The sequence below is a fragment of the Carcharodon carcharias genome, chromosome 1, assembly GCF_017639515.1.
Source record: "Carcharodon carcharias isolate sCarCar2 chromosome 1, sCarCar2.pri, whole genome shotgun sequence".
Lineage (NCBI taxonomy): Eukaryota > Metazoa > Chordata > Chondrichthyes > Lamniformes > Lamnidae > Carcharodon > Carcharodon carcharias.
The window spans coordinates 140889305-140915922 of NC_054467.1; the positions used below are offsets into that span (position 1 = coordinate 140889305).

Genomic DNA, 26618 nt, shown 5'->3' on the forward strand with positions numbered 1-26618 from the left:
ATCAGGGGCATATCATAGAGACGCAGCCATGAAACTTTAGAAGCATTTGATCCTTTGTCCTTCAGCACCTGAGCCCTTCAGGAGCACACCAATAACTGGTCACAGATGCTGGTGTGATGGGGGCCAGCCCCACTGAGAGCACACACAGAGAATGAGGGACCTCTATGGTACCTGCCCACTACATTCTAGCAGCAATGACCAGCACCGTCGAGATACAGGCATCAGTAATGTTTCCAGGGAGTGTGAGGCTGGACCATCACTGTGGTCTGAAAGCTGCACAGAGCACAGGGAAGAGGCCCTGGACTGAGACACCTGCCTTTATCTTGTGCAGAAATGTTTCACATCTGAGTGACAAGAACAAAGAGCTCAACAGAACAAGGAGGCATAGGCAGGGAGACATTGTTGAGAGTTCATTGACGCCCTGTCCGTGATAATCTTGGTGGGTGTCCTCTGGCAGACCGAGACTTGGAGGGCCCTGGCCTGCTTTCAGGACCCTGCTGTGTGGCAGTGGCACACTCCTTGGCCTGTGGATCTGGAGCTGCTGAGATCACGAGAGAGGGGATTCGGATGTGCTGGACACTCTCGGAATCATCTGGATGGCTGTGCCCGGAGTATGCATCTGCTGATCCTCCTCCCTATGGGTGCCCAAGGGCCCCAGGCTGACTCCTCGAGGGGCAGGGGTAGCTGGAGTGAGTTCAAGCTGCCCAGCACCCCTCTCACATACACACTTTTGGAGGCCAAATATGGCATCAGCAATGGAATTGAGCCCGTGCAGCAGTGCAGGAGCGACGTCCTGGACCAAGGTCTCCATGGCAGCCGCCATGCTGCCAGTGTTGACCTCTGTGCGTTGCAATGCCAGGACTATCACCTCAGACTGAAGGCAGGCGGGCTCCTCCAACGTGCCTTGCAATCTGAGGAGTGCAGTGGACATCCCTTCCTGATGTTCCCAAGCTTGCCTTTGCAGCTCCAGCAACTGTGACATGACCAAGTCTAGAGGCTCATCCTCTGACTGGGACTCAGCAATGTTCTGGCCTCCAGCAGTCCTCCAAGTGCCGGAAACCCAGGAAGTCCCTGCCTCCACCTGCTGTGGATCAGACGGTGCAATGTGCTCACCAGATTGTGATCCCGGGGCTACTCTACAGCTTGGTCCCACCGAGTTGTGTGTCTCTGCGCTGGTGGGGGGTGTGGATTAGCGCCATTATGGGTCTTTAGGGACAGTGCCTTCAGATTCCTCTTCAGAGATTTCTTCGGAGCTCGCTTGGAGGCCCTGGGCCGTGGGCTCTGTCAGCAGTTTGGCAGGTATGCTCGTGAAAGCAAGAGGAGATAATTAGTGCATGGCAGTGGCCTGAGAAAGAGGACACATCACGCATGGCATGGTTGTCTAATGGATATTGCACTGCTGGGCCCTCACTTGGTAGAGGCCTGCTAACCTCACCATTGGCACATGACCAGTCCAGATCCTCGTCGGCCAGTTGGATGGCTCTGTTTTCAAAGTCCGTGAGGTCCCTTCTTTTGGGCATTCTGCCATTGGTCTGCAACCTCTCTCTTGTTGTGTGCCAGCTTGTCCTGCATGAATAGATATGGAGAAAGTGTAAGCAGGATACCTGCCAGGCCAGATGTTAAGTATGTGGGTGGTGAGTGGTCCCGTGGATGGGATGAGGACAATGATGGTGTGTGTGAGTGTGAATGGTGATCTCTCTTGCATTGGCAGTGAGTGAGGGCCCTGTGGATGTGTGATGGGTTTGTGTGTGTGAGTTGAGTGATTGGAAGAGTGACTTAGCCTGGCGGAACGGAGGAGAACATGCATCCTCTTGCGGCACTGGGTGGCTGTCCTCTTTTGAAGGCCTTTGGCACTGACCACCACCTTCCAAGCCGGGTTAGCGCTGTTGCTGCCCATCCTGCGGCCAGAGCGGGGGTAGAGGATATCTCGGCGGGCCGCCACAGCATCCAAAAGATGCTCGTGGGATGTGTTGCTGAACCTGGGGGCTGCAGTCTTGTTCAGTTTCAGGGCCATGTCTTACATGCAGCAGTGGTGGTCTGGAAGCACTGAGATGTACACCTGCAGCTGGACTTTAAATATGGCGCCTGGTGTGATGTGGCGGTGGGGTGAAGGCGGGTGGGTGAATGAGAGCTCGCCCACAATGGAAATGGTATGTTTCCCAGGAGTGCATAAATAATGAGGCGGGTTTGGGATGATACAGCGTGAAAACCCGCCATTGCGGCTGGTGGCTAAAATGTCATTTTACCCGCCCACTAGTGCACTTAGTGCAAATTTGGGACGATTCCGCCCATTGTGTCGAAATTTACAGATAATATCCAATTGGCATCCATATCTAATAATGTGGAGAGCTGCACCAAAATGCAGGCTTTCGGAGTGAGTGATCGAAGGCAAATGAAATTCAACATCACAAAATGTGAGGTGATTGATCTTGATAGGTGGAATAAGGAGACCATTTTCCTTGGGAAGTAGGAAACTAATGAGGTCAAGGAGTAAAGAGATCTCAGAATATAGATATATGAATTGTTAGAAGTAGTAATATAAGTTGATAAGGTCATAAGGATCGCAAACAAAGAACTGGAATTCATTTCTAGAGGAATGGAATGCAAAAGCAGGGAGGTAATGTTAAATTTATGTAAAACCTTGCTAACCTGGAGCTTAACTCTGCTAAGCTCCTTAACAGTAACAGGAGACTGTCTGGCAGGTCATCCAATGCATCCAGCATTTTGGTGTGCATGCCCATTCAGTGCTGCCCTGTATTCTGTCCCATCGAGGTCCTCATCTGAGTCCTCTGCAGCCGAACCTGTCTGCCTTCTCACCCTCCACAGAGCCACATAAGGGCAGATGATCAAAAGCATAATGGAAGAGGTAGATTTTAAGGATCATCTTAAAGGATGGAAGCGAGGTGGGGAGGTGGTAATGTGTAGGGAGAGTATTCCAGAACTTAGAGCCTAAGTGGCTGAAGGCATGGCCGCCAATGGTGGAGCAATTAAAGTTGAGGAAATGCAAGAGGCCAGAATTAGAGAAGTACAGATATTTCAGGATTGAGAGACAGGCGGAGATTATAGAGGTAGGGACGGGTAGGCCTTGGAGGGATTTGGAAACAATTATGTAAATTTCATTGTTGAGGTCTTGATTGACCAGGAGCCAGTGTAGATCAACAAGTACAAGGGTGATAGGTGAATAGTACTTGGTGTGAGTAAGGACATTGGGGGGGGGGGGGGGGGGGGGGGGGGCGGGGGGTGGTGGCAGGGGTGGGGTGGTGTGGGAGGGTAGTGAGGTGTAGGGTTTTGGATGGCCTCAAATTTAGGCTAGAGCATGGAAGGCCAATCAGGTTTGGTTGCACCAAACCGGGCCCCCATCATTTTCACAGGGGGTGGGAAATGGGGGCGGGTCAAACTTTGTACATCAATGGTTCACAGAGGCAGCTGCACATGTTAAAATGCAGCTGCCTTCAGTCTGACCTGATTTTCACAAGGAGTGAGTGGGAAATACAACTTGTGCACATTAGATCTGGTAGGAGAAGGTATAAACTTACCAGCGTTCTTTAGAGAGGTAAGGTACCCTTTTGGAAATGGTCCCAGGACACCTTTGTGGGAGGTCAGATGTCCTTTGGGAGATATGTCCTTTGGGAGAGGCCAAGTGCCCTTTGTGATTGTTAAAAATTAGACATGAATGTGCACAAAACGTGCATAAAGCCATTGCAATTGCCAGGCTCATTGGAATTGGGAGCTGTCAGTAGGAGCTGTCAAGTTGCCAAGGCATTTAAATCTCCTGCCTTTAATAATTCGGGAAAAAAGTCTGCAGTATTGAAAAAAATCAGGGCTTGCTATTTCAGTCTGTTGACAACAACCTGAGGGTTACTATTACAGGATTAGTACTGCATGACTGATCATGATCATAGTGGGGTGCCTGTCAGCTCACAGCTATGATTGACAGCTCCAAGTGCTCACAAAATCTTTGAAGTGGGACTATGAATCCAAATGTTTGTTCTTATAAGGGATTAAAGGATGTTAAATATAGTGAATGGATTTTATCAATGAGTTTTTTTTTAAATAGTGAATTCATAAATAGACACTTAAGAACTTTATTCAATCTCAGCATAGGTCCTGAAGACTCCCCATGGTGGATACTGCATTTGTTGCCATGGAGGGTGTAAAGGAAAAGGATGGTGGGTGTGGGGCATGAGTTGGCACTAAGTTGGCATGGTACTATAAAGGACCATAGGAGGGGCATAGGTTGGCATTGGTGGGTATGAGGGGTGGTGAGTATGAGGGGTGGTGGGGGTAGGTGGAGGGGCATTGGCTGACATGGGGATATGAAGGGCCATGGGGGTGGGTGGGACATGGGTTGTCATGGAAGGGGCATGGTGGGGTGGGAGGGGTTTTTTTTTTTTGCTTCAATCTTCTTTTCACAGCTGGGACAAAGTGCTGGAGCAGTGAGGTGGACCTGTCGTCCAGCCCGCCTCTGCACCCAGCAGCCCCTCTGACTAAAAATCTTGAAATCTTTCCAGGGATAACAGACACGGAATGAAAAGGGTCCCACAGCAACGCAACCACACACCCCCCCCCCCCCCCCCCCCCCCGTCTTTGGAATTAACGTCCAAACTTCTGCGGCACTCTTTCGAGAGTCTGGTTTGCAGAGCCAGGGATTCTGCTGACTCCATGCGCCCAACGTGAGAGTATAAATTCAGGCCACTGTGTGTTTTTGTATGATGTTGCTGAGGGGCAGCATGTAGATGAGATATATGGTGGGGATGGCAAGGCTAGATATTTGGCCTCACCAAAGGCAACTTTGGCAAGGGCAGAGACCAGATTGGAGAGATTCAAACATGGAGTTCTGGGAAAGATGGGAATGGCTTTGGAAGGCAACATTACATTTCAGAACTTTGGAGATGAAATGGAGGGTGGACATGGAGAGTAGTTTGCAAGGACAGAGAGATCAAGGGTGGGATTTGTTGAGCAGACAGGTGATGACAGCAGATTTGTGAAGAGGGAGGCTGCGCCTACAGAGTAGAGAGGAAGAGATAAAAGAGTGTGTGGAGACTCGAATAGACCTGGAACACTGGCATTGACCAGCTGAGCTAAATGGCTTGCTTCAGTTGATGCCACATAATTTTATGTAAAGTGGCTAATCTCAAGTGTGCCATGTAGTGGAGATTTCATGAAAGGGGAGTCATGGAATAAGCCATGCCTTGTTTCTTTTTTGTGCCTCCTAAGCAGGTGGAGACTCTGACACATACCATATCCCAATTCCTTTGACTATGCCCAGGACAAAGGAAAATAATCACTTCAAAAGTGGGGGGAAAAGGATAAAGATCATTAGTGCTCATAGTGCTCTTGTCTTTTCCAAATACATCTGATAAGAATTATTGTATGAGAACATAAATTAAATCATAACAATCAGGAAAGACTATAGGTTTCATGCTAAAATCTTTCATTATAAAAACATGCATTAATAATCTTCATAATTAACAAACTTCCACTTCAACTTTTTGATGACAATTAGTCCTATCCTGGCTTTAATTTTTTTGTCAGCCTTCCACAGTCGCTATAATTCTTACTCTTGCTTACTGGAAACATCACCTTAAGTGAAATTTCTCAGATCATGAAATAACATCAATCTGTCACACAACTTTTTCTTGATGTGGATTGTTAGATCCCAGTTGCTCCTTTAAATCTCCCTAAACGTTTTGACCGCTGGTATTGGGACCCAGAAGAAGAACGCAAGCGTCAGGAAAGATGGCAGAAAGAGCAGGAACGCTTGCTCCAGGTACATTAACACAACTTGCATTGACCCTCTGCTACAAAATGCTTGTTCTGCTGTTGCTTGTCGTATAGGTTTGGGTAGATGTGGTGCACCCCCAGTTAAGGCTTTTAGCACTAATCCTTCATCTATGTTTTTTCACAAACATGGTTCTGATTAGCCAACCAGAAGATGGTAATGAAAGAGATGAAGTACATCGCTGTCCTGCTAGGCAGTTTGGAACCATGAAAAACTGAAATGAAATTGCTACAGTAGGGAGCAAATTACTGTAATTCAATAAAATATATTTCTTGAAATTTGATTTTGGTATAAATTTTACTGAGTTGAGATTGACCTACCTGCAATCATGAATTTATTTAATCCAGCCCATCTTCTACAATGATTGCTTAAGATCAGCATTCCTAGGAAGATTTCTAGACCATTTGACTGGGTAACCTGAATTTGATTGTTAGTTTTTGCTAATGTTCAAACTCATAACTCCCCTGAAATGAAGCAACACTTGCTTTGATGGATCACCTTAGGAATAGAAAACAAGTTAGCAGACCTTGTAAACACTGTCCATACAGCTTCTGACCAACATTCCCACTATGCTGCATGGTGTGTGACTGCGCAGCAGCTTCCATGGTACCATTTGGGCCTTGTCCCATGCTAGCTAATATAGGAGTTAAAAGAATCTCACACTGAAAAAAATCTGGCTGCATGCAACAACTAAATTTTAAAGGGAATGTTGGTTATAACTTCTCATGTAAGAAGTGGTGTTGATAGCATTCACAAGCACATCTGTTGGCTCAACTGACCTACCTTCTTCACCATGAAAGACTTAAGTGTGAGGAACTAACATGATACGGTGAGGATTTAGAAAAAATTGCACCAATATATATTTTAAAAATCTTACTTTAAAATGCACTGCAGTTGCTCCTTTAAACCTCCTTAAGCATGGCAGGAACTCACCAAAGCTCCTTAGACAGCACATTTCAAACCCACGACCAATGCCATCTGGAAGGACAATGGCAACAGACACATGGAAACACCACCACCTGAAAGTTCCCCTCCAAGTTACTCACCATCCTGACTTGGAAATATATCGCCGTTCCTTCACTGTTGCTGGGTCAAAATCCTGGAAATCCCTTCCTAACAGCACTGTGGGCATACCTACACCACATGGACTGCAGCAGTTCAAGAAGGCAGCTCACCACCACCTTCTCAAGGGCAATTAGCAATGGGCAATAAATGCTGGTCCAACGAGTGAGGTCCACATCCCATGAATGGATAAAAAAAAGTACAAAGCTTCACATTAACAGTAATTTGCTGACTACTGCAGTAAGTAATTGCATTTGCAAATGCATAGGAACATGAATGACTAATTTCCTCAAAAAAGCTGAAAATTCTGCTTCAGTGGGAAAGATAGTTAAGAAGTGATTGCTGTGTGAGTCGATGGAAATTGTAGCAGCTAAAATTGTGACTTCCTGCATGATCTCAATTTTTATCTTTTTCACATAAAATGTGTTCATCTACCATGTGGCCATCTTTGCTTAGTATTTCTTTAAAGTGTTGCACAGTATATGATACTCTTATAAGTGATTAAACTGTCTAACCTGTGAACAGCTAATGGAGCATGTTTTTCATGATATTCAATGTCTCCAACCATGTAAATGACTGCATGCCCCTCATTAACTCAACAATCAGGAGTAAAAATGTTACTAGACACAGTTGACAGTGAGAGGGAGCTTCTGCTGAGCTATTTTATTCAGTTATACAGAACAACTGGCGTGCATCAATTTATGTGAATTAAATAATTGCTCCTGATTTTCAACAGGTAAGGCATCATGGTTAAGAATAGCATGGACTGTTGTGCTGAAACTCTAATTATCATTGCAATAGCATGACTGCTTGGCTGAGGATTAGTAAAAATGGAATCAAACTGAAATAATGATTAATCTCCTGATTTCCAAACTTTTACCAGGGCTGCTTGAAATAAACTTTCAGCAATATTACATATGTGCATCAATCATTTATTACATTTGTTTAAATTAAGTTGATCCTTCACATAGTTGACTCTTAACTGCATTCTTTTTTGTCAAGGCAAGTCAGTCACTTGTATTTAAAATCACTACAAAGAAAAATTGTCAGTGGTTCACAATGAAATCTCAACACCACCTTCTCAGTGTAACTAGGAATGGGCAATAAATACTGGCCTTGGTAGTGATGCCCACATCCTAAGAGTGAATAAAAAAAATGGAATGTGGGCTGATGATCCACCTGAACGTATAAACCCCAAATAGTTCACAGAGGTCAGAATCTGGAATTGCCTCATCTTTAGAGGTGTTAGTTCTGTAGAGGATACATCATGGACACTCACAAATATGTGGCAATAATTGTAATCTGTTATCCCAATGTCTATAATGGTTTCAAAGCATATTCTTGTGACAACTTGGTTTGCTGGGGTTTAGGACCACCAAAAAGAAAAAAAAAGACGTGAGAAGGAAAGTTTCTGAATTGACTAAAAAAATGTAAGTGGCTAACAATAGAACTCAGATTAATAGAACAAGAAGCTCCCAGCTATGATCCCTGGTCTGTGGCTGTTAACTGATACCTAATGTAGTGCTATCATTATCCTCAACAATAAGGAGCAAGGATAAGTTAGCCAAGGTTTGCATTCCTGCTTGCTATCTAATAACTGTTCCATGTGTGAGGACAAACTGGGGTTGGCTGCAATGCTCAATGGTTTAGGTTCTTAGTTGAGAATGGCTCTTTGGCCATTGGTGCTGAGGGCAGTTGGTACCCATGAAACACTTTAGAAGGGCAGGGGAGAATTTTAAAGGAAGATTTAGCATTGATTCACCATGTGCAAACTTTGAAAAAGATGTGAACTCTCCACTCTGTGAGTGTACTGAAAACAGTAAATTGTTGCCTTCATTAAATACTCTTGTGTGGAGTGTGCTGGCACAAGTAAGTCATTTAGGCAATGTTATCTCACTTACACTAGCAGGGCGTTAATTACTGAAGTCAACACTAGCCTGCCTTTCTCTAAAAGTGCAGTCATCGTTCAAGATTCAGATTGAGCCAGAGCAACCCATCTTACATAAAAATTGAAAATCTCAGCCGGTCTAGCAGCATCTGTTGAGAGAGAGAAACAGAGTTAACGTTTCAAGTCCAATATGACCCTTATTCAGAACTGAAGAGAGGTAGGGATGTGATGGGTTTTATGCTGTTGAAAAAGAGGGTAGGGGAAAGTGGAGCAAAGGAGAAGGTCAGGGATATGTTGGAGGGCGGGGGAGATTAAATGACAAAGATGTTTTGAAACACAAGGCAAACACTAGGAAGGAAATGGAAAGCAATGGATGTGAACAAGGTGAAAGAGACAACCAGAAATCCCATCAAAGAGAAGAGCAGAACTTCTTCAAGATAGACATTCCTGGAAGAGAAGTGGCAGTGAATTAAAACACTAAAATAAAGGAAAACACTGCGGATGCTGGAAATCTGGAATAAAAACACAAAGTGCTGGAAAAACTCAGCCCACCTGGCAGCAACCAATTTTAATGCCAGCTTCCCTAGAGATTCATGGGTGTAAATCTACTTAAATCCAGCTGCCTGTGTGAATTAGAACATGTTAAGTAGTAGATACGGTACAATGCACATTATGACATAAGATGATTTCTGAGGTACTCAACTATTTCCAGCTATCATAGTGAAGCTAGCACAATGCCATGCGTTGTGAAGCCAATAATCATGATGTTACTCGAGATGGAGAAGTCAAATAAATGTGATTCGGCTGGTCTAGATGAGACTTTTCATGCTGACTTCATGGTAGTACCATTGCAAATTTGACACAATAACCCCAGTATAAGATTGACATTGCATGTGCTAAAACATGAGTTTCCACCCATGGCTCTCCATAAATTGAATTTCCGATCCCAACCATCAGGAGATAATTACCACATGCCCTCCTACAGTAGACTAATTAACCATAATTATGTCATAATTTAGTCAAACCTTTCTAGTGCATGGAATTATTTTATGAGGCAGGCCGATTGTTAACAGCCATGCATGTGCTAATCATGTAGCACTTAAACTTTGGTACTCAATAGTCTTTGTCTGTGATCATGATACTACAATAAGGCAATGGGATATCAAATGTTTGTACTAAGATCTGAGAGTCAGCATGTGGTTCAATGGCAATGGTCATAATTATTTCCAGTTGATCCAAATTCCAATTCTGATTTTAAATATGAGGATTCTCAGGGCTAAGTAAGGGGATAAATAAATGCATTAAGATTAAACACCTTGGAACATTTTTATGTGGGGTCTTTAACTGTAATATTTTCTAACTACATAATTGTAAAGTTGTGTGAATATTGTTCTTAAATATTTCCTGAGTACTCAACTTATTTTAGGGTGGACTGTACCTGTACTTGTAAGTATATCTTACATTTAAGTATTTTTATATTTGGTGGTGGCAGTAACATTGAATGTGATTAGAATTCTCACTCTAGCTAATGATCTTTAAATATATTTAGTGGTCTTGCTTGACTGGACTTGCTCTGAAATGTTGAATGTAATTACTGGGAAAGCAATGAACTTGTAAAAATTCCATTAATTTCATTACAAGCAACAAAGAGATCACTTAATTAATCTAATGACAGTTTTCACCAAAAGAGACAAAGGCATGAGTCTCTGAGAGGAAGGCTTCATAGCTGATCTGTTCCTTCAAGTTTAACTCACTGACTGGCAATGATAAGTGACACAGGTGTTTTACCCAATGACAGGAGAGATACAGAAGGGAGCAAGAAAAACTCCGCCAGGAATGGGAGAAAGCACAGAGAGAGGTTGAGGAAGAAGGACGTCGATACCATGAAGAGGTAAGAAAGGAATCAAATTACTGATTTGTGATCTAATGCTATACTGTCAATTTTAAAATCACTTTAATTTTACTAAAAGATTGGTCTCGATATGCAATTCCACTGATGATGTAATCAATAATTTGTACTTCCTCAGTGAGCAAATACTGTGTGGTGTGGCAGAGAGCAGGAAGGTTTACCCCTGTATGTGGGCAGGGTAACATCAGGATATCCTCACTGACAATGGGCTAGGGAGAGGAAGGGGCAGCCAGATTACCTTTACATCGCTTCCCAGTCATCTCACTAGGAACATGAGCTCACAAAGATTCCATAACATAAGCAGCCACAAGGAAGGCATTTGGCCCAGTGATGATCATCTCTCAAGCGAGGACTGGATTGTGTTTGGCTATGATATACCTCACAGTCAAATAGTCAGCTGATGCTTAATATCACGGCTGGCATGTGAGAAATGGATGCTCAACAGAGGTAATGGAAAGTGGATAATGCTCATGAACCATTCTCCAGCACCAGTCAATAACTTCAGATAAAAAGAAAGAAAAAGACTCCCATGCCTAACTTTCAGAAGTCTAAAGATAGATTTTTAAAGAATTCATTCTTGGAATGTGCGCATTGCTGGCAAAGCCACCATTTATTGCACATCCCTAATTGCCCTTAAACAAATGGTGATGAGCCATCTCCAACTGAGTAGCTTGCTAGGCCATTTCAGAGGGCACTTACAGTTCAACCACATTGCTGTGGGTATGGAGACACATGTAAGCCAGATCAGATAAGGACAGCAGATTTTCTTTCCTGAAAGACGTTTGTGATCCAGATGGAGTTTTACAGTAATTTCATGATCATTATTAATGAGACTAGCTTTCTCTTATTCCAAACTTATTAATTAATTGAATTTAAATTCTCCCAGATGTCATGGTAAGATTTGAACTCCTGTTTCCAGACCATTCATTTGGGCCTCAGGATTACTAGCCCAGGAACATTACCTTTTTGCTATCACCACAGGAATAAAAATGAAGGAGGTGTATGTGCACTTTAAAAAAAAAATGTTTATATTATTTTAGCAATATGTAGAATTCTTTTATCATAGTGGAGAAATTTAACATTTCACAAATATAAAATTAGTTATTTAGGGGGAGTGAGGATGTTTAGCAATAATTTTGAAGTTAGTATTCCATTAAAAACCAAATTACATCCCAATTAAAAATCCAGTTGCATCTTTTTCAACAAGGTGTAACTTTTTCAAAAATATCTGGAAAAACTCAGACCCCACATAAAAATGTTCCAAGGTGTTTAATCTTAATGCATTTATTTATCCCCTTACTTAGCCTTGAGAATCCTCATATTTAAAATCAGAATTGGAATTTGAATCAACTGGAAATAATTATGACCATTGTCATTGAACCACATGGTGACTCTCAGATCTCACTGGTAAAACTTTGAAAAAGTTACAAAGATAAAAGCAAAACTCTGCGGATGCTGGAAATCCAAAACAAAAACAAAAATACCTGGAAAACCTCAGGTCTGGCAGCATCTGCGGAGAGGAACACAATTAACGTTTTGAGTTCGAATGACCCTTCAACAGAACTAAGTAAAAATAGGATATGTTCCACCCCCCCAACCCCAAACCAGCTTATATTTCATCTCTCTTCTATTTTTACTTAGATCTGTTGAAGGGTCATTCGAACTCGAAACGTTAACTGTGTTCCTCTCCGCAGATGCTGCCAAACTTGAGTTTTTCCAGGTATTTTTGTTTTTGTTTTGGATTTCCAGCATCTGTAGTGTTTTGCTTTTATCTTTGTAACTTTTTCAAAGTTTTACCAGTGAGATTAACAAGTTTAAAGTGGCAGTTCTCATCAATTCATTCATTTCCCATTGGTTGCAGTCTGGGAGCAATCAACAATGCACTCTGGAAAAGCATAGAATCACCAACAGCAACTTCTGGATTCCACAATATTTTGCACATCTGCAGACTCCTGAATTTGTTGTTAGTTTCTGTGGAGTAATGACAGAATGCTGATAGTTTTTCCATCATTGTCACCATAAACTCCAGAAAGTATTTTGGCTGCAACATATAATGTTATACCTTTACTAAATGTGATAGTGACACCCAGTGATGAGCATAAATACTACAGAGTATACATCTCCAATTCATTATTTGCAAAACTTTTTTTAAATTACTTGTCTAAACTTATGAGCTACTGTGATTCACTTGTCTCCAACTTTCCTTTCACCAGGAACGTAAAATCATTCAGGAAACGGTGACTCCACTGACTCCACGATCACCACCATTGTCCATCAATCTTCCCAATGAATGGATCTCTCCATCAAAAACTGAGGAAAACAGGAATTCTGAGCACCCTGAGGGACCCCCTGTAGACTGGGAGAACAAGCAGGTCGAATTGCAGAAACAAACAGTAAGTTGGATTTGCTTGGAGTGTGTTGAAATATTTAAATTCTGTAAATATAACACTAATTTTCATATAGTGTAACTATTGTCAGAAATACCCCACTCCCCATTTGGTTCCAGCCTTATACATGGGATAGATTTTACAGAGGGTGTATTGTTCACTGCCCACCCCCTCCCCCCCCACCGACAACCCCACACTGGTAGGATTGGCCATGAGCTGACCAGCTTTAAAAAAGGCTTCCTCGCAATGATAATATGCTGGGGGCATTGTTAATGAGGTAATTGTGGGACTTCCATCCCCCCAGTGAAAGGAAGTCCCTCCTTCAAGGCCTTCCAGCCAATCTGATCGGAGCCCGGGGGTGGGGGATTGGGGATGGGGTGTTCCCGATACACACAGGGATACCCCCAAACTGGGTGGCCAACCATCCCGGGTTTCCTGGGACTGTCCCATAATTTGGCCTTTTCAGGCCTTCCCGGGATGTTGTTTGTCCTGGTCTCGTGGTGGCTCCACTTGCCTTTTGCAACAGGTGCTGCAGATTAGTGGCTTGTGTTCGGGACCATCCTGTGCATGTCCAGGAATTGGATCCAGCAGACACCGCCATCCTTCCCACTCCACCCACCCACCCCCCCACCACCACTGCATATTCTGCAACGCTCGCTCACCAGAGTTGGTAAAAAAAGCAGACTGGACACTTCCCCTTCCCCACCATGTTATGGCAGCAAAGACATTAACCTATTTATGTCATTTAAAAAAAGTTTTATCCAAGTGTCTTGTACATTTATGCAATTACGTCAGTAACACTAATTGTGCCAAAATTGGGAGAGCTATTCCACAATGTAGTCAATTACCAGCCCGACACAGTCATACACACCAAATCATACCTGACAGACAATGTCAGAGAATCATAGAGGTCTAAAGCACAGTAAAAGGGCCTTCGGCCCATCGAGTCTGGGCTGGTCAAACAAGTACCAAACTATTCTAATCCCATTTTCCAGCATTAGGCCCATAGCCTTGTATACCATAGCATCGCAAGAGCACATCCAAATACTTCTTAAATGTTATGACGGTTTCTGCCTCTACCACCCTTTCAGGCAGTGGGTTCCAAATTCCCACCACCCTCTGGGTGAAAAAATTCTTCCTCACATCCTCTCTAAACCTCCTGCCCTTTATCTTAAATCTATGCCCCTGGTAATTGACCCCTCCACCAAGGGGAAAAGTTCCTTCCTGTCTACCCTATCTATGCCCCTCATAATTTGATACACCTCAATCATGTCCCTCCTCAATCTCCTCTGCTCCAAGGGAAATAACCTCGGTCTATCCAATCTCTCCTCATAACTAAAACTCTCCAGCCCAGGCAGCCTCCTGGTAAATCTCCTCTGCACTCTAGTGCAATCACATCCTTCCTATAATGTGGTTTCCAGAACTGCACATAATACTCTAGCTGTGGCCGAACCAGTGTTTTATACAGTTCCAGCATAACCTCCCTGCTCTTATATTCTATGCCTCCGGCTAATAAAGGCAAGTATCCTATATCCCTTCTTAACCACCTCATCTACCTGTCCCACTACTTTTAAGGGACTGGTGGACATGCACACCAAGGGTCCTACCATTCATCATGTATTTCCATGCCTTGTTTGTCCTGACCATCTCACACTTATCCAGATTAAATTCCATTTGTCACTGATCAGCCCATCTGACCAGCCCATCTATATCCTCCTGTAATCTGAGGTTATCCTCCTCACTATTTACCACCCCAACAATATTCGTGTCATCCACGAACTTACTGATCAACCCTACTACATTCAAGTCTAAATATATATCGCAAACAGCAAGGGACCCAACACTGATCCCTGTGGAACCCCAATGAACACAGGCGTCCAGTCACAAAAACACCCTCGACCATCACCCTCTGCTTCCTGTCATTCAGGCAATTCTGGATCCAATTTGCCAAATTGCCTTGGATTCCATGGGCTCTTATCTTCATTATCAGTCTCCGATGCGTGACCTTATCAAAAGCTTTGCCGAAGTCCAAGTAGACTACGCCAAATGCATTGTCCTCATCTACACACCTGGTCACCTCTTCGCAAAATTCAATCAAATTGGACAGACATGACCTCCCCTTAACAAATCCATGCTGACTGTCCTTGATTAATCCCTGCCTCTCCAAGTCTAGATTAATTCTGTCCCTCAGAATTGCTTCCAATAATTTCCTCACCGCTGAGGCTAGACTGACTGACCTGTAGTTTCCTGATTTATCCTTTCCTCCTTCTTGAATAACAGTACCACATTGGCTGTCCTCCAGTCCACTGGCACCACTCCTGTGGCCAGAAAGGTATTGAAAATTATTGCTAGCACCCCTGCTATCTCTGCCCTTGCCTTACTCAACACCTTGGATACATTTCATGCAGGCCTGGAGATTTATCTACTTTTAAGCCTGCCAGACCACTTAGAACCTTTTCTCTTTCTATGCTAATTTATTTAATTATATCACCGTCCTTCTGCCTGATTTCCATATCCACATTGTCCCTCTCACATGTGAACATTGATACAAAGTATTCATTTAGAACCCTACCTACGTTCCGGCTCCACACACAAATTACCACCATGGTCTTTAATGGGCCGTACTCTTTCCCTAGTTATCCTCTTACTCTTAATGTACTTGCAAAATAACTTTGGATTTTCCTTTATTTTACCCGCCAATGTTTTTTCAAGCCCCCTTTTTGCTCTCCTAATTTCCTTTTTAAGTTACCCTGTACACATTCTATACTCCTCTAGAGCTTCCGCTGTTTTGAGCCCTCGGTATCTGCCACAAGCCTCCCCTTTATGTCCCATTCGCTAAGTAAGTCCTGGTAAGTCCTGTCCCAGTGGCAGGACAAACCCACCAGAGGTAGTGGTACTGTGGTATACAGTCGGGAGGCAGTTGCCTTGGGAGTCCTCAATGTTGAAGCCAAACCCCATGAAGTGTCATGGCATAGGTCAAACATGGGCAAGGAAACCACCCACCCCACTTACAGCTCCTCCCACAACCCCCCCCCCCCCCCCCCCCCCCCCCCGCAGCTGATGAATCAGTGCTCCTCCATGTTGAACACCACTTGGAGGAAGCACTGAGGGTGACAAGGACACAGAATGTACTCTGGAGAACTTCAGTGTCGATCACCAAGGGTGGCTTGGTAGCGCCATTCATGCCTGAGCTGGCTGAGTCCTAAATGACATAGCTGCTAGACTGGGTCTATGGCAGGTGGTGAGGGAACCAACAAGAGGGAAAAACACACTTGACCTCCTCACCAATCTACCTGTCACAAATGCATCTGTCCATGACAGTATCAGTAGAGGTGACCATAGCACAGTCCTTGTTGGGATGAAGTTCCGTCTTCACATTGAGGATACCCTCCATCATATTGTGTGACACTACCATCTGCTAAATGGGAAAGATTTCAAACGGACCTAGCGATTCAAAACTGATCATCCATGAGGCATCCATCAGTAGCAGCAGAATTGTCAACTATAATCTATAACCTCATGGATTGGCACGTCCCCATCCTACCAGTACCATCAATCTGGGGAATCAACCCTGGTTCAGTGAAGAGCGCAGGAGGGCATGCCAGGAGCAGCAGCAAGCATACCAAAAAATGAAGTGCTAACATGGTAAAGCTACTACTACTGCAAGGACTGCTTGCATGCAAAACAACGGAAGTAGCTTGCAATAGACAGGGCTAAGCGATCCTACAACAATGAATCAGATCTGCAGTCCTGCCACATCCAGTCATAAATGGTGCTGGACAATTAAACAACCAACTGGAGGAGGAGGCTTCACAAATATTCCCACCCTCCATGATGGGGGAGCCTAGCACATCAGTGCAGAGGACAAGGTTGAAGCATTTGCAGCCATCCTAAGCCAAAAGTGCCAAGTGGCTGATCCATCTCAGCCTCCTCCTTAGGCCCCCAACATCAAACATGACAGTCTTCAGACAATTCGATTCACTCCACATGCTAAGAAGAAAAGGCTGAAAGCACTGAACTCCTGACCTCATTACATCCTTGATCCAAACATGGACAAAAGAATTGAACTCAAGAGGTGAGGTAAAAGTGACTTGTCTTTGACATCAAGGCAGCTTTTGACCAAGTATGGCATCAAGGAGCCTTAGTGAATGGGAATCAGGGAGAAAATTCTCCACTGTTTGGAGTCATGCATAGCACAAAGGGATATGGTTGTAGTTGTTGGAGGTCAATCATCTCAGCTCCAGGACACCACAGCAAGAGTTCCTTAGGGTTGGGCTGAGGACACCACCCTATTCAGCTGTTTCATCAATGACCTTCCTTCCATCATAAGGTCAGAAGTGGAGTATTCACTAATGATTGCACAATTTTCAGCACCATTTGTGACTCCTCAGATACTGAAGCAGTCCGTGTCCATATGCAGCTAGACTGGGAAAATATTCAGGCTTGGACTGATAAGTGGCAAATAACATTCGTGTTGTACAAGTGCCAGGCAATGACCATCTCCAACAAGAGAGAATCTGACCATCTCCCCTTGACATTCAAAGGCACTATCATCACTGAATCCCCCACTATCAACATCCTGGGTGTTACCATTGACCAGAAACTGAACTGGACTAGCCACATGAATACTATAGCTATAAGAGCAGGTCAGACACTGGGAATTCTATGGCAAGTAACTCACCTCCTGATTCCCCAAAACCTGTCCACCATCTACAAGTCAGGAGCGTGATGGAATATTCTTCACTTGCCTGGATGAAACAAAACTCAGTTAGCTCAACAACACTCATGAAGCTCAATACCAACCAGGACAAAGCAGCTCGTTTGATTGGCACCCCGTCCATCACCTTAAATATTCACTCCCTCCACCACCAATGCACAGTGGCAGCAGTGTGTACCATCTACAAGATACAATGCAGCAACTGACCAAGGCTCCTTTTGACAGCACCTTCCAAACCCGTGACTCCTACCACCTAGAAGGACTAGGACAGCAGACACATGGGAACACCACCACCTGGAAGTTTCCCTCCAAGCTTCACACCATCCTTGGCTTGGAAATATATTGCCGTTCCTTCACTGTCGCTGGGTCAAAACCCTGGAACTCCCTCCCTAACAGCACAGTGGATGTACCTACACCACATGAACTGCAGCATTTCAAGAAAGCAGCTCACCACCACCTTCTCAAGGGCAATTAGGGTGGGCAACAAATACTGGTTTAGCCAATAATGCCCAGATCCTATGAATGAATAAACTTCTAAAAGTCAGATTATGTTGCATTATCTCAATAGTTCAGGTATCCAATTGAGAGATGCCATGTTCTTGTATCTGAGTCCTGAAAAACACAAACCTGGTATTTTTTGGAATTACCAAAACTGTTTGACCACTCCTGGTATTTCCAGTTTTAAGACAGATTTGTATTAAGTTTAGTCTTTATTTTACATTTCATTAATAAGGCAACCATTTTATTTTAAAAATGTACAATTGCTTTTTTCTGACTTTGTATTTAACTGCCTTCATTTAAAGGACACTTGACAAGCTCGTGCATAATATTGGCAGCAGTGTAAGTTTATCTTGTTTCAGTGGTGGTGAATTTCCTCAGGGTTTCTCTTGCTCCACTGTGTTAACTTTAGCAGAAACCCCGTTTACATTTGTAAGTGTGATTTCTGAGCAAGTTACAGCAACGTAGCAGGGGAAGTCTGAGAAAATTCACTCCCAATGTCTCCATTCATTTGCATATTAATGTAGATGCAGGATCTCTTTTGTCAGTCTAGAAGTTATACTCCACTCAGATTGCTCTTATGCAGCATAAGTTTCAGAACAGAGCAAGGCTGTCAAGCAGCAGGACAGAGAAACATGGCCACAAATCTTTTTCTTGTAGCAGTGCTTCTGTACATATGCAGATAGCTCATATTTTCTTCTGTGTGGCATTCCAATGGAGTATAAGCAGAGCTTGAATACTTTCAGACAGCCTTATTCTGATGTGATCTCAAGACAGTCATGATTAAGGTTAACCCGAAAAGTTGACTTATCTTTTCTCTCCATCGGTGCTGACCAGTTTGCTGCATGATTTTTTACTCTTTCTTGGTTCAGATTTCCTGCATCTTCAGTTTTTTTATTTAGAAGTTTAAACCTCGCATTGCTAACAAATGGACAATACCAAGGGAATGCTGATGACTGGCTTGGCACTGGTAACACAAGTTTGGTCTGTCATTATGCTAAGATGTAAGTCGTCAAGAGATAAAGGTTATAATAAAAACAGAAAATGCTGAAAATACACAGTAGGTCTGGCAGCATCTGTGGAGAGAGAAACAGTTAATGTTTCAGGTCCATAACCTTTCATCAAATGAAAGAAGTTCAAGGTGTAGCAGGTTTAAAGCAAGCACGGAGGCAATATGTTGGAGCCTTCATATTCGAGAACTCACCCTCTGGCATTTCCGCCACCTCCAGTGTGATGCCACCACCAAGCACATCTTCACTTCCTCTCCTCACTCAGCAAGGGACTGTTCTTTCCACTTCACTATCACCCACCAACACAACCTCCTCTTCCCAATGCTCCATCCCATACAAGTACAAGAGATGCTACATCTGCCTTGTTGCCTCTTTCCTATTCAGTGTCCAAGGCCCCAAATATGCCTTACAGGTGAAACAATGATTTATTTATATTTCTTTCAATTTGGTATACTGTATTCCCTGCTCATGTTGCAGTGTCTTTTACTTTGAGGAGACCAAACATAGACAGAGTGATGGCTGCTCAGAGCACCTCTATTAAGTTTATCCACTCTTTGACATACCAATCATCTCGAGCCTTTCAGATCCTGAGCTTCCAGTCTTCTGTCATTTTAATTCTCTGCTCCACTCTCTCACTCTGACACCTCTGTCCTCAGTCTCCTGCACTATTCCAATGAAGCTCAACATAAGCTCAAGGAACAGCATTTCATTTCTCGATTAAGCTCTTTACAGCCTTCCATTTCAATAATTTCAGATCATTTTTTATGGGGTTTGCTTGTTTTTGGATGCCAGTTCATAATACTGATTCTGCATTTTTCCATTTACACCTCTTCTAGACACATCAGGCTGAATTTTACATGCCCCCGGCGGGCATGTTTCCAGTGGGGGAGAGGCACGTAAAATATGATGGGTGCCCAACCCACCACCTTCCCACCCACAAGCCTGATCTTTTAACTCAAGTGCTTGAAGGGCAGGAAGAAAGAGAAGGGGTCACTTTTCAGGGGCTGCTTTTGCTGATCATGGGGCATTCCCCCTTAGGCCGAACCACCCCTCTCACACTTCCTTCACGCCCTCTCCTTTCTTTAAACCAATCCCCTCCCCTCTTGCCTCTCTCCCTAACCTACCCAAACCCTCTTGGCCCAAGACCCCAGACTTAACGACTCTAGGGATCCAAGGACCTTGATCTCCCTCTTCTCCTGCTGTTCTGGCAGCTGTCATTGACGCCTTCTTGGAGCTGTCGGGACTGATGGAGCTTCCAGCATTCGGATTGGCTGGCAGCTCCAGAGGGTGGGACTTGCACTCCACTGAGAGGCAGAAGTCACATTCGGCCCTCGTTGGTCCACCCCGCAGTGCAATATGGCTGCAGGGCAGGTCGGCGTGGAGCAGGTTGACTCCACGACAACATGGTTTCTATGTTGTGGCGTGCCATACACCCCTCGTATTATTCAGCCCGTCTTTTGTTTATTTATTTGCCCCATTACCCCCTCCCCCACCGCATTTCCTTGGTGAATCATATAATTTGTCATTTAATCTCTCCTGTCTTCCATCCTAACACAGGTCAGGCCATTTGTTCTTTTCCTCTGCTGCCACTTTCCCTCCCTCTCTACTTGCTTTAAACCTGTTGCATCTCTAACTTTTTCCAGTTCTGGTAAAAGGCATTGACTTGAAACCTGAACTCAGTTTCTCTCCCCACAGATGACTGCCAGAACAGCTAAGTATTTTCAAGCATTTTCTGTGTTTAATTCAGATTTTCAGCACCCATAGTATTTTGTTTTTGTATTAGACAAATTATGTATATTGTTTTGATCTAGAAACTCAATTGTACCTTTAACTGCTAGAATATGGTAGAAACAGAGAGTTGGCAGGCAGAAGACAAGGGACCGATGCAGGCAGAAGAGGAGCAACAGAGGCAGAAGGGAGAGCAACAAGAGTCAACATCGGAGCAAACAGAGACACTGGTCCTCAAAACGGATGAGGACGGACAACGGGAAAACTGGGATGAAGCTGAGAAGGACAAATTGGAGAAATGGCACTGGCAGACCAAACAATTGGGATTGGAAGAGCAAAAGTACGTACGAGTAAAATTATATGTTTTACAAAATGTCTTACCTTTCGTTCTGTACAGTAATTACATTACCACGCGTTTCACATTAATGTTATCATAGTTATACAGCAGGCAAATTAAAATTTTGTATTTAATTTTGTTTATTGTTATGACATGGCTGATGGTAAATGCTGAGCTGCCCAAATTCCTGAGGGAAACTTGGAACAGCTGCCAAAATGTTTTTTTGCAATTTGTATAGTATGAAGGGAGGTTCTAAAATCAGGAAATGATGTCCCTAACTACCTGTGATGAATTTATAGTAAAGTAGACATTTATTAAAAGAATAAAGGGAAAAAAAACACAATTGTACTTAAACACAAGAATGGCTTTACACAGTAAACTGTACTTTAAAACTGTTCCACAAGAATCTTAACTTTACTACCCTCAGAGCTAACCTTCCCCTTTTTTGTTCAGCAATTATCCATATAGATTTTAAAATCTATAGAATTCGAACAATTTTTACCACACAGTGCTTTTTTTCCCTGTGATGGCATCTGAGGCTGACAGCAGCTGCATCTTCAGGGGCAGAACCTTCCAGTTGGCATGTAGATGTCGACACGCCGATGCGTAAAATGACGCACAATGATGTTGGGCGTGCGTCCCGTTGTCATCGTGTGCCATTGCAATATTTTGTTCAGCTGCACGCCTGCCGAAATGTAAACAGCCTATTTAGACCATTAAGAAATCTATTGAGCCACTTGTGAATGCTTCCCATCCAACCTCAAGGTTGACGAGCAGGCGAAAGCCCAAGTGGCCTTCACGTTTTTCAGGAAACCTCATCCATGAGCGAGAGGAAGTTTCCTGAAGCTTTTATTAAATAAATACATAAATTTCCACCAATATAAAAACATGTCCCCACATGACACAGTCACATGAGGAGACATGTTTAAATAAATTTTTAAATCATTTCTTTCATTATTTTAATATCCATTCAATCTCCCTGAGACAGCTCCCTGCCTCAAGGAGATTGCTGCTCTCTTTCATGCACATGCGTGGAAGATCGCTGGCCCTGACTCTCCTTCCTCCCCCCACCCACACGGGTTGCGCTGACCACTACTGGTCATGTATTACTTAAGGCCTGCCTACGTAAAATGGCAGCACGGAGCCAATCGCAGGTGACAATTGGCTCCGGGCCTACCTTCGCCCGCTCCCACCCCACTGCCCGCCAAAGGAAAAATCCTGGCCCTGGTCTGGCCTTGTTTACACTGTCTTCTGCGAGGTCTAAACAGCTACCCCTACCTAGGTATCAGTATTTCTTTAAATGCATTCCTCCCCTTTGATCTCTCTATTGTATCAACCAGTCTCTTCAGAAATGCTTTCTTCCCAGAATTGATTAAACTCATTTTGTTACCCTCGCTCTTAGACTTGTAAAAATAAACTTACCCTATCTTTACCTCATTTACATCTTTTACAACCTGCATTTACCCCCTTTGAACAAAAACAACTCAGTTCTAAACCACCCCTGTTACTACTTTATGCAAAACTCTGATTGAGGTTCCTCTTGGTTCATTAACATTCCAAAACCACTTCTTACTGTTGGTTTTCGACTTGTGCACTTACTCTGGCTCTTAGTCCAATTACCCCATCTGCCTGTCTTCCAGTACATAAGAAAATGGCATTGATATTAGCATATGAAAAACCTTACAATTTCTTGTTTTCTTGACATAATAAATCATCACCTATTAGGCAGTAAGAGGTCCAATGATATTTTTTAATTTGTACCCTCTTTGACATGCCAATCATCTAGACCCTTTCAGGTCTGCCCAAAAGCAAATTTGAAAAGAAGTAAACAATTGATAATAAAGTGAAACATGTTTTGAGGCTGTTTTTAGTATGGTCTGACTTGACGGTAGCAGGGATCGGAGATCAGTGAGTCCAATGTGTGGCACGCCTAATTTCCTGATTATTTAAATTACTTCACATAGCTTTTATATTTAATGGCTTGATAATCAGGTGCACTTCAAATTGAGATTATTGTTCTCTGTGCTTAATTCCCCAATCTGTGCTGCCATTGAGCAGGATTCTACAACAGGCGTGAAGTGTCTGAGAATTTACTGTTTGAAACATAAAGAAAGCTGCAAAACAGGAATGCTGGCCTCTGCACCAGACTCTCCAATCTACACTCTAATTCTGCAACATTGCATGTTATACATGAAGTCTCCAAAAATTCACTTTTTTAAGAGTTGTTCAATGTTGAAGATTAAAGACAAGAAATATTGCCATCACGGAAATTAGATCAAATGATCAAGGTTGCATTAAAGTCTCACACATGAAATTATTAAATGAGTAAAAACCTTCCCTGTCTGCAGGTCACAAATGCCCTCCTTTATGAAATGAGCTTGGACTGTTTCAATGATTTCATAGTGGGCATGGGGCCACTGTAAGATTGCCCTTAATTCAGCACTGATAGGGAATCTCACTCACAGAGACTCCACATTTAACAGTGTTATATCTGATGAATATCTTATGCTGATATTGGATGTCCAAAGTAATTTATGTACCAATTCTAACATTCCTTTCCTTGACAGGCCCATTTTTTTTTTTATCTCTTTAAGACTTGGAAGTCCTAAAAGGAAGTTAAGTTTTTCAGCACAATTGTGCCACGAACACTGGCTGCTATTCAAAGGCTATTGTTTCACCACAGTGTAGTGGGGGCTCTTCAGGTCAGGACTTAAATGTGTTTGTTTAGATTTTGAGCAGCGCCAGCATCAATGTTATGGTCTGGTGCCTACCCAGTGGGAAAGAATCAGTAAAACTTGGGAAATGACTGATACTGGTCCAAACTGATCTTGTATATCTTAAAATAGATTTCCAGTTCAGACCAGTACCAGTCATTGCCAAGTTTTACTTTTTTTTCCTTCTGGGTAACTCTCAAAATAACCTATATAAAGTAGTTAAGAGTACCACATATGAATATTTTGACATCCCATTATCTAATTGGCAATCATCCATTAGTATTTACGCATGTGGTGCATCAAAGAATTTATGCAGCTTGTAATCTCTATCTCTTTCATTATCCAGGGAGCTCTGGATTTGTTTGCCCTACTTTTCCCCTTCATGAGAACATACTTTAACTATACTCAAACTATCTCTTTAAAGGCAGCCCATTGTTCAGTTACAGTTTTGCCTGATAATCTTTGATTCCAATTTATCAGGGCCAGGTCCATTCCTACTTCATTGACGTTGGCTTTCCCCTGTTAATTTTTCTTTGTCTATGCCTTTTCCATTGCCAACCTAAAGTTTATGACAGAATGATCACTGCCCCCTAAACGCTACTGACGCTTGATCCACTTGGCTCACTTCATTCCCTATAACCAGATCTAGCAGTGCCTCCTTTCTCATTGGTCTGGAAACACAGTGCTGTAGAAAGTTTTCCTGACCACACCTTAGGAATTCTTGGCCCTCTCTGCCCTTTACGTTGTTACTATCCCAGTCTATATTCAGGTAATTAAAGTCTCCCATTATAAGTACTCTATAATTAGTCATTTAGTTGTACTGAACTTGAATATTGCTGAAAAAAGATTGTGCCTGTTTCAGCTAAACAAAATAAGTGATAGCCATTCGGTGGTCCATTCCTCAGGACAAATAATGTCTTTACCAATCAGAGTCAAGCTTTCTGGTTTAAATTTTAAACAATGCTTGGCAGTTAACTGTCAGGCACCATTAACTGGTGCATTCTTGATGGCAACCTCTCTAGCAATCAGAGTCCACTTGTCAATCAATCAGCACTCTCTTCTTATACAGAATAAACTTGTTGCTTCCCCTGACATTGACATTCTTGCAATTGTCCTGATGAGTGCAAGATGAAAAGCTTTGACAAAATGTCCTTTTTCAGCAAAACTCTATAATTCTTGCACTTCAATATAATTTCATTGCATCTATTCCTCTAGTTGGTGGTCTATAGACTACGCCGAGCAATGTAATTGCACCATTTTTGTTCATTAGCTCTAACCAAATAGATTTTTCTCTTGACCCCTCTGAAACATGCTCTGTCTGCAGCACTGCAATGTTCTCCTTAGTCAATATGCCACCCCTCCTCCTTTTCTTCCTTTAATATCTTGCCTGAACACCTCGTTTCCAGGAATATTTAACACTCAGTTCAGGCCTTCCTTGAGCCAGGTCCCTGTTATTGCCATAATATCGTGGGCCATAACTTCTGTGGCGTGGCAGCTACAGTCAGATTGCCACTCTGCTCTTAGTTACGTACCCTGAAATGTAGCTGCACCTTTCTCGATGAGCCTTCTGACTCCGGCTGGGTTAAAAATATGCAGTGCAGCAGCTTCCCGAGGCCTTGTGTCGAGGGCAGCAGAGTTGCAAGTAAGGAAGGCATGCCCCCCTTTTTCAGTATTAGCTGCCGTAAAGCAAGTATGTTTAAAGGTCCAGTCACTTTGAGAAGCCAGGGAGAATACAAGTGTATAAGGTAAGTGGGTAGGATTGAGGGTGCGGGGGTAGGGTGTATCGGCCGGGAAGGGTGTGGGGGGAGGGGGGAGTGGGTGCGTAGGGTGGTGAGGGAGTGGAGCCATCAGTGGGGGGAGGGGGCAGGTGGTCAGTGGGGGAATGCTTAGTGGGGGTCAGGTGGTCATAAGGAGTAGTCAATGGTGGGGGTGGCCAGTGAGGGTGTGTCGGTGGTCGGGTGGTCATACAAACATACGAAACAGGAGCAGTAGTAGACCATTTGGCTCCTCGAGCCTGCTGCACCATTCAATAAGATCATGTCTGATCTGTTTGTGTTTCGAGTTCCACATTCCCATCTAACCCTGATAACCTTAGATTCTTGTTAGGCAAGGGAATCAATCTACCTCTGCCTTAAAAATGTTCAATGACCCCGCCTCCACCACCTTCTGAGGCAGAGAATTCCAAAGTCACACGACCCTCTAAGAGAAAAAAATTCTCTTCATCTCTGTCCTAATAGGGCGACTCCTAATTTTAAGTAAGTGCCTCCTAGTTCTGGAATCACCCAGAAGAGGAAACATACTTTCAACATCTACCTGTCAAGATCATTCAGGACCTCGTATACTTCAATCAAGTCACCGCTCACTCTTCTAAACTCCAGTGAAAATAAGCCGAGCCTGTTTACCCTTTCCTCATTAGACAGCCCCTCATTCCAGGTATCAACCTAGTAAATCTCCCCTGAACTGCCTCTGACGCATTTACATCCTTCCTTAAATAAGGAGACCAAAACTGCACATAATATTTGAGATGTGGCCTCACCAATGCCCTGTATCGCTGTAGCATAACATCCTTACTTTTATGTCCAATTT

General features: G+C 43.4%; 1 protein-coding gene across 16 annotated transcripts in view; it reads left to right on the forward strand.

The window, feature by feature from the left end:
* Nucleotides 1-26618, forward strand: part of LOC121287879 (LIM and calponin homology domains-containing protein 1-like) — a 518147-nt gene that overhangs the window by 440799 nt on the left and 50730 nt on the right. For 12 of the 16 annotated variants that reach the window (XM_041205922.1, XM_041206441.1, XM_041206013.1 and 9 more), the window contains 4 exons: nucleotides 5657-5770; nucleotides 10531-10623; nucleotides 12855-13034; nucleotides 21092-21321. In XM_041205922.1, coding sequence (XP_041061856.1) covers nucleotides 5657-5770; nucleotides 10531-10623; nucleotides 12855-13034; nucleotides 21092-21321 — 617 coding nt within the window. The remainder of the gene's footprint in view (nucleotides 1-5656; nucleotides 5771-10530; nucleotides 10624-12854; nucleotides 13035-21091; nucleotides 21322-26618) is intronic. The other 4 variants (XM_041206524.1, XM_041206600.1, XM_041206768.1 and 1 more) reach the window with 1 other exon arrangement.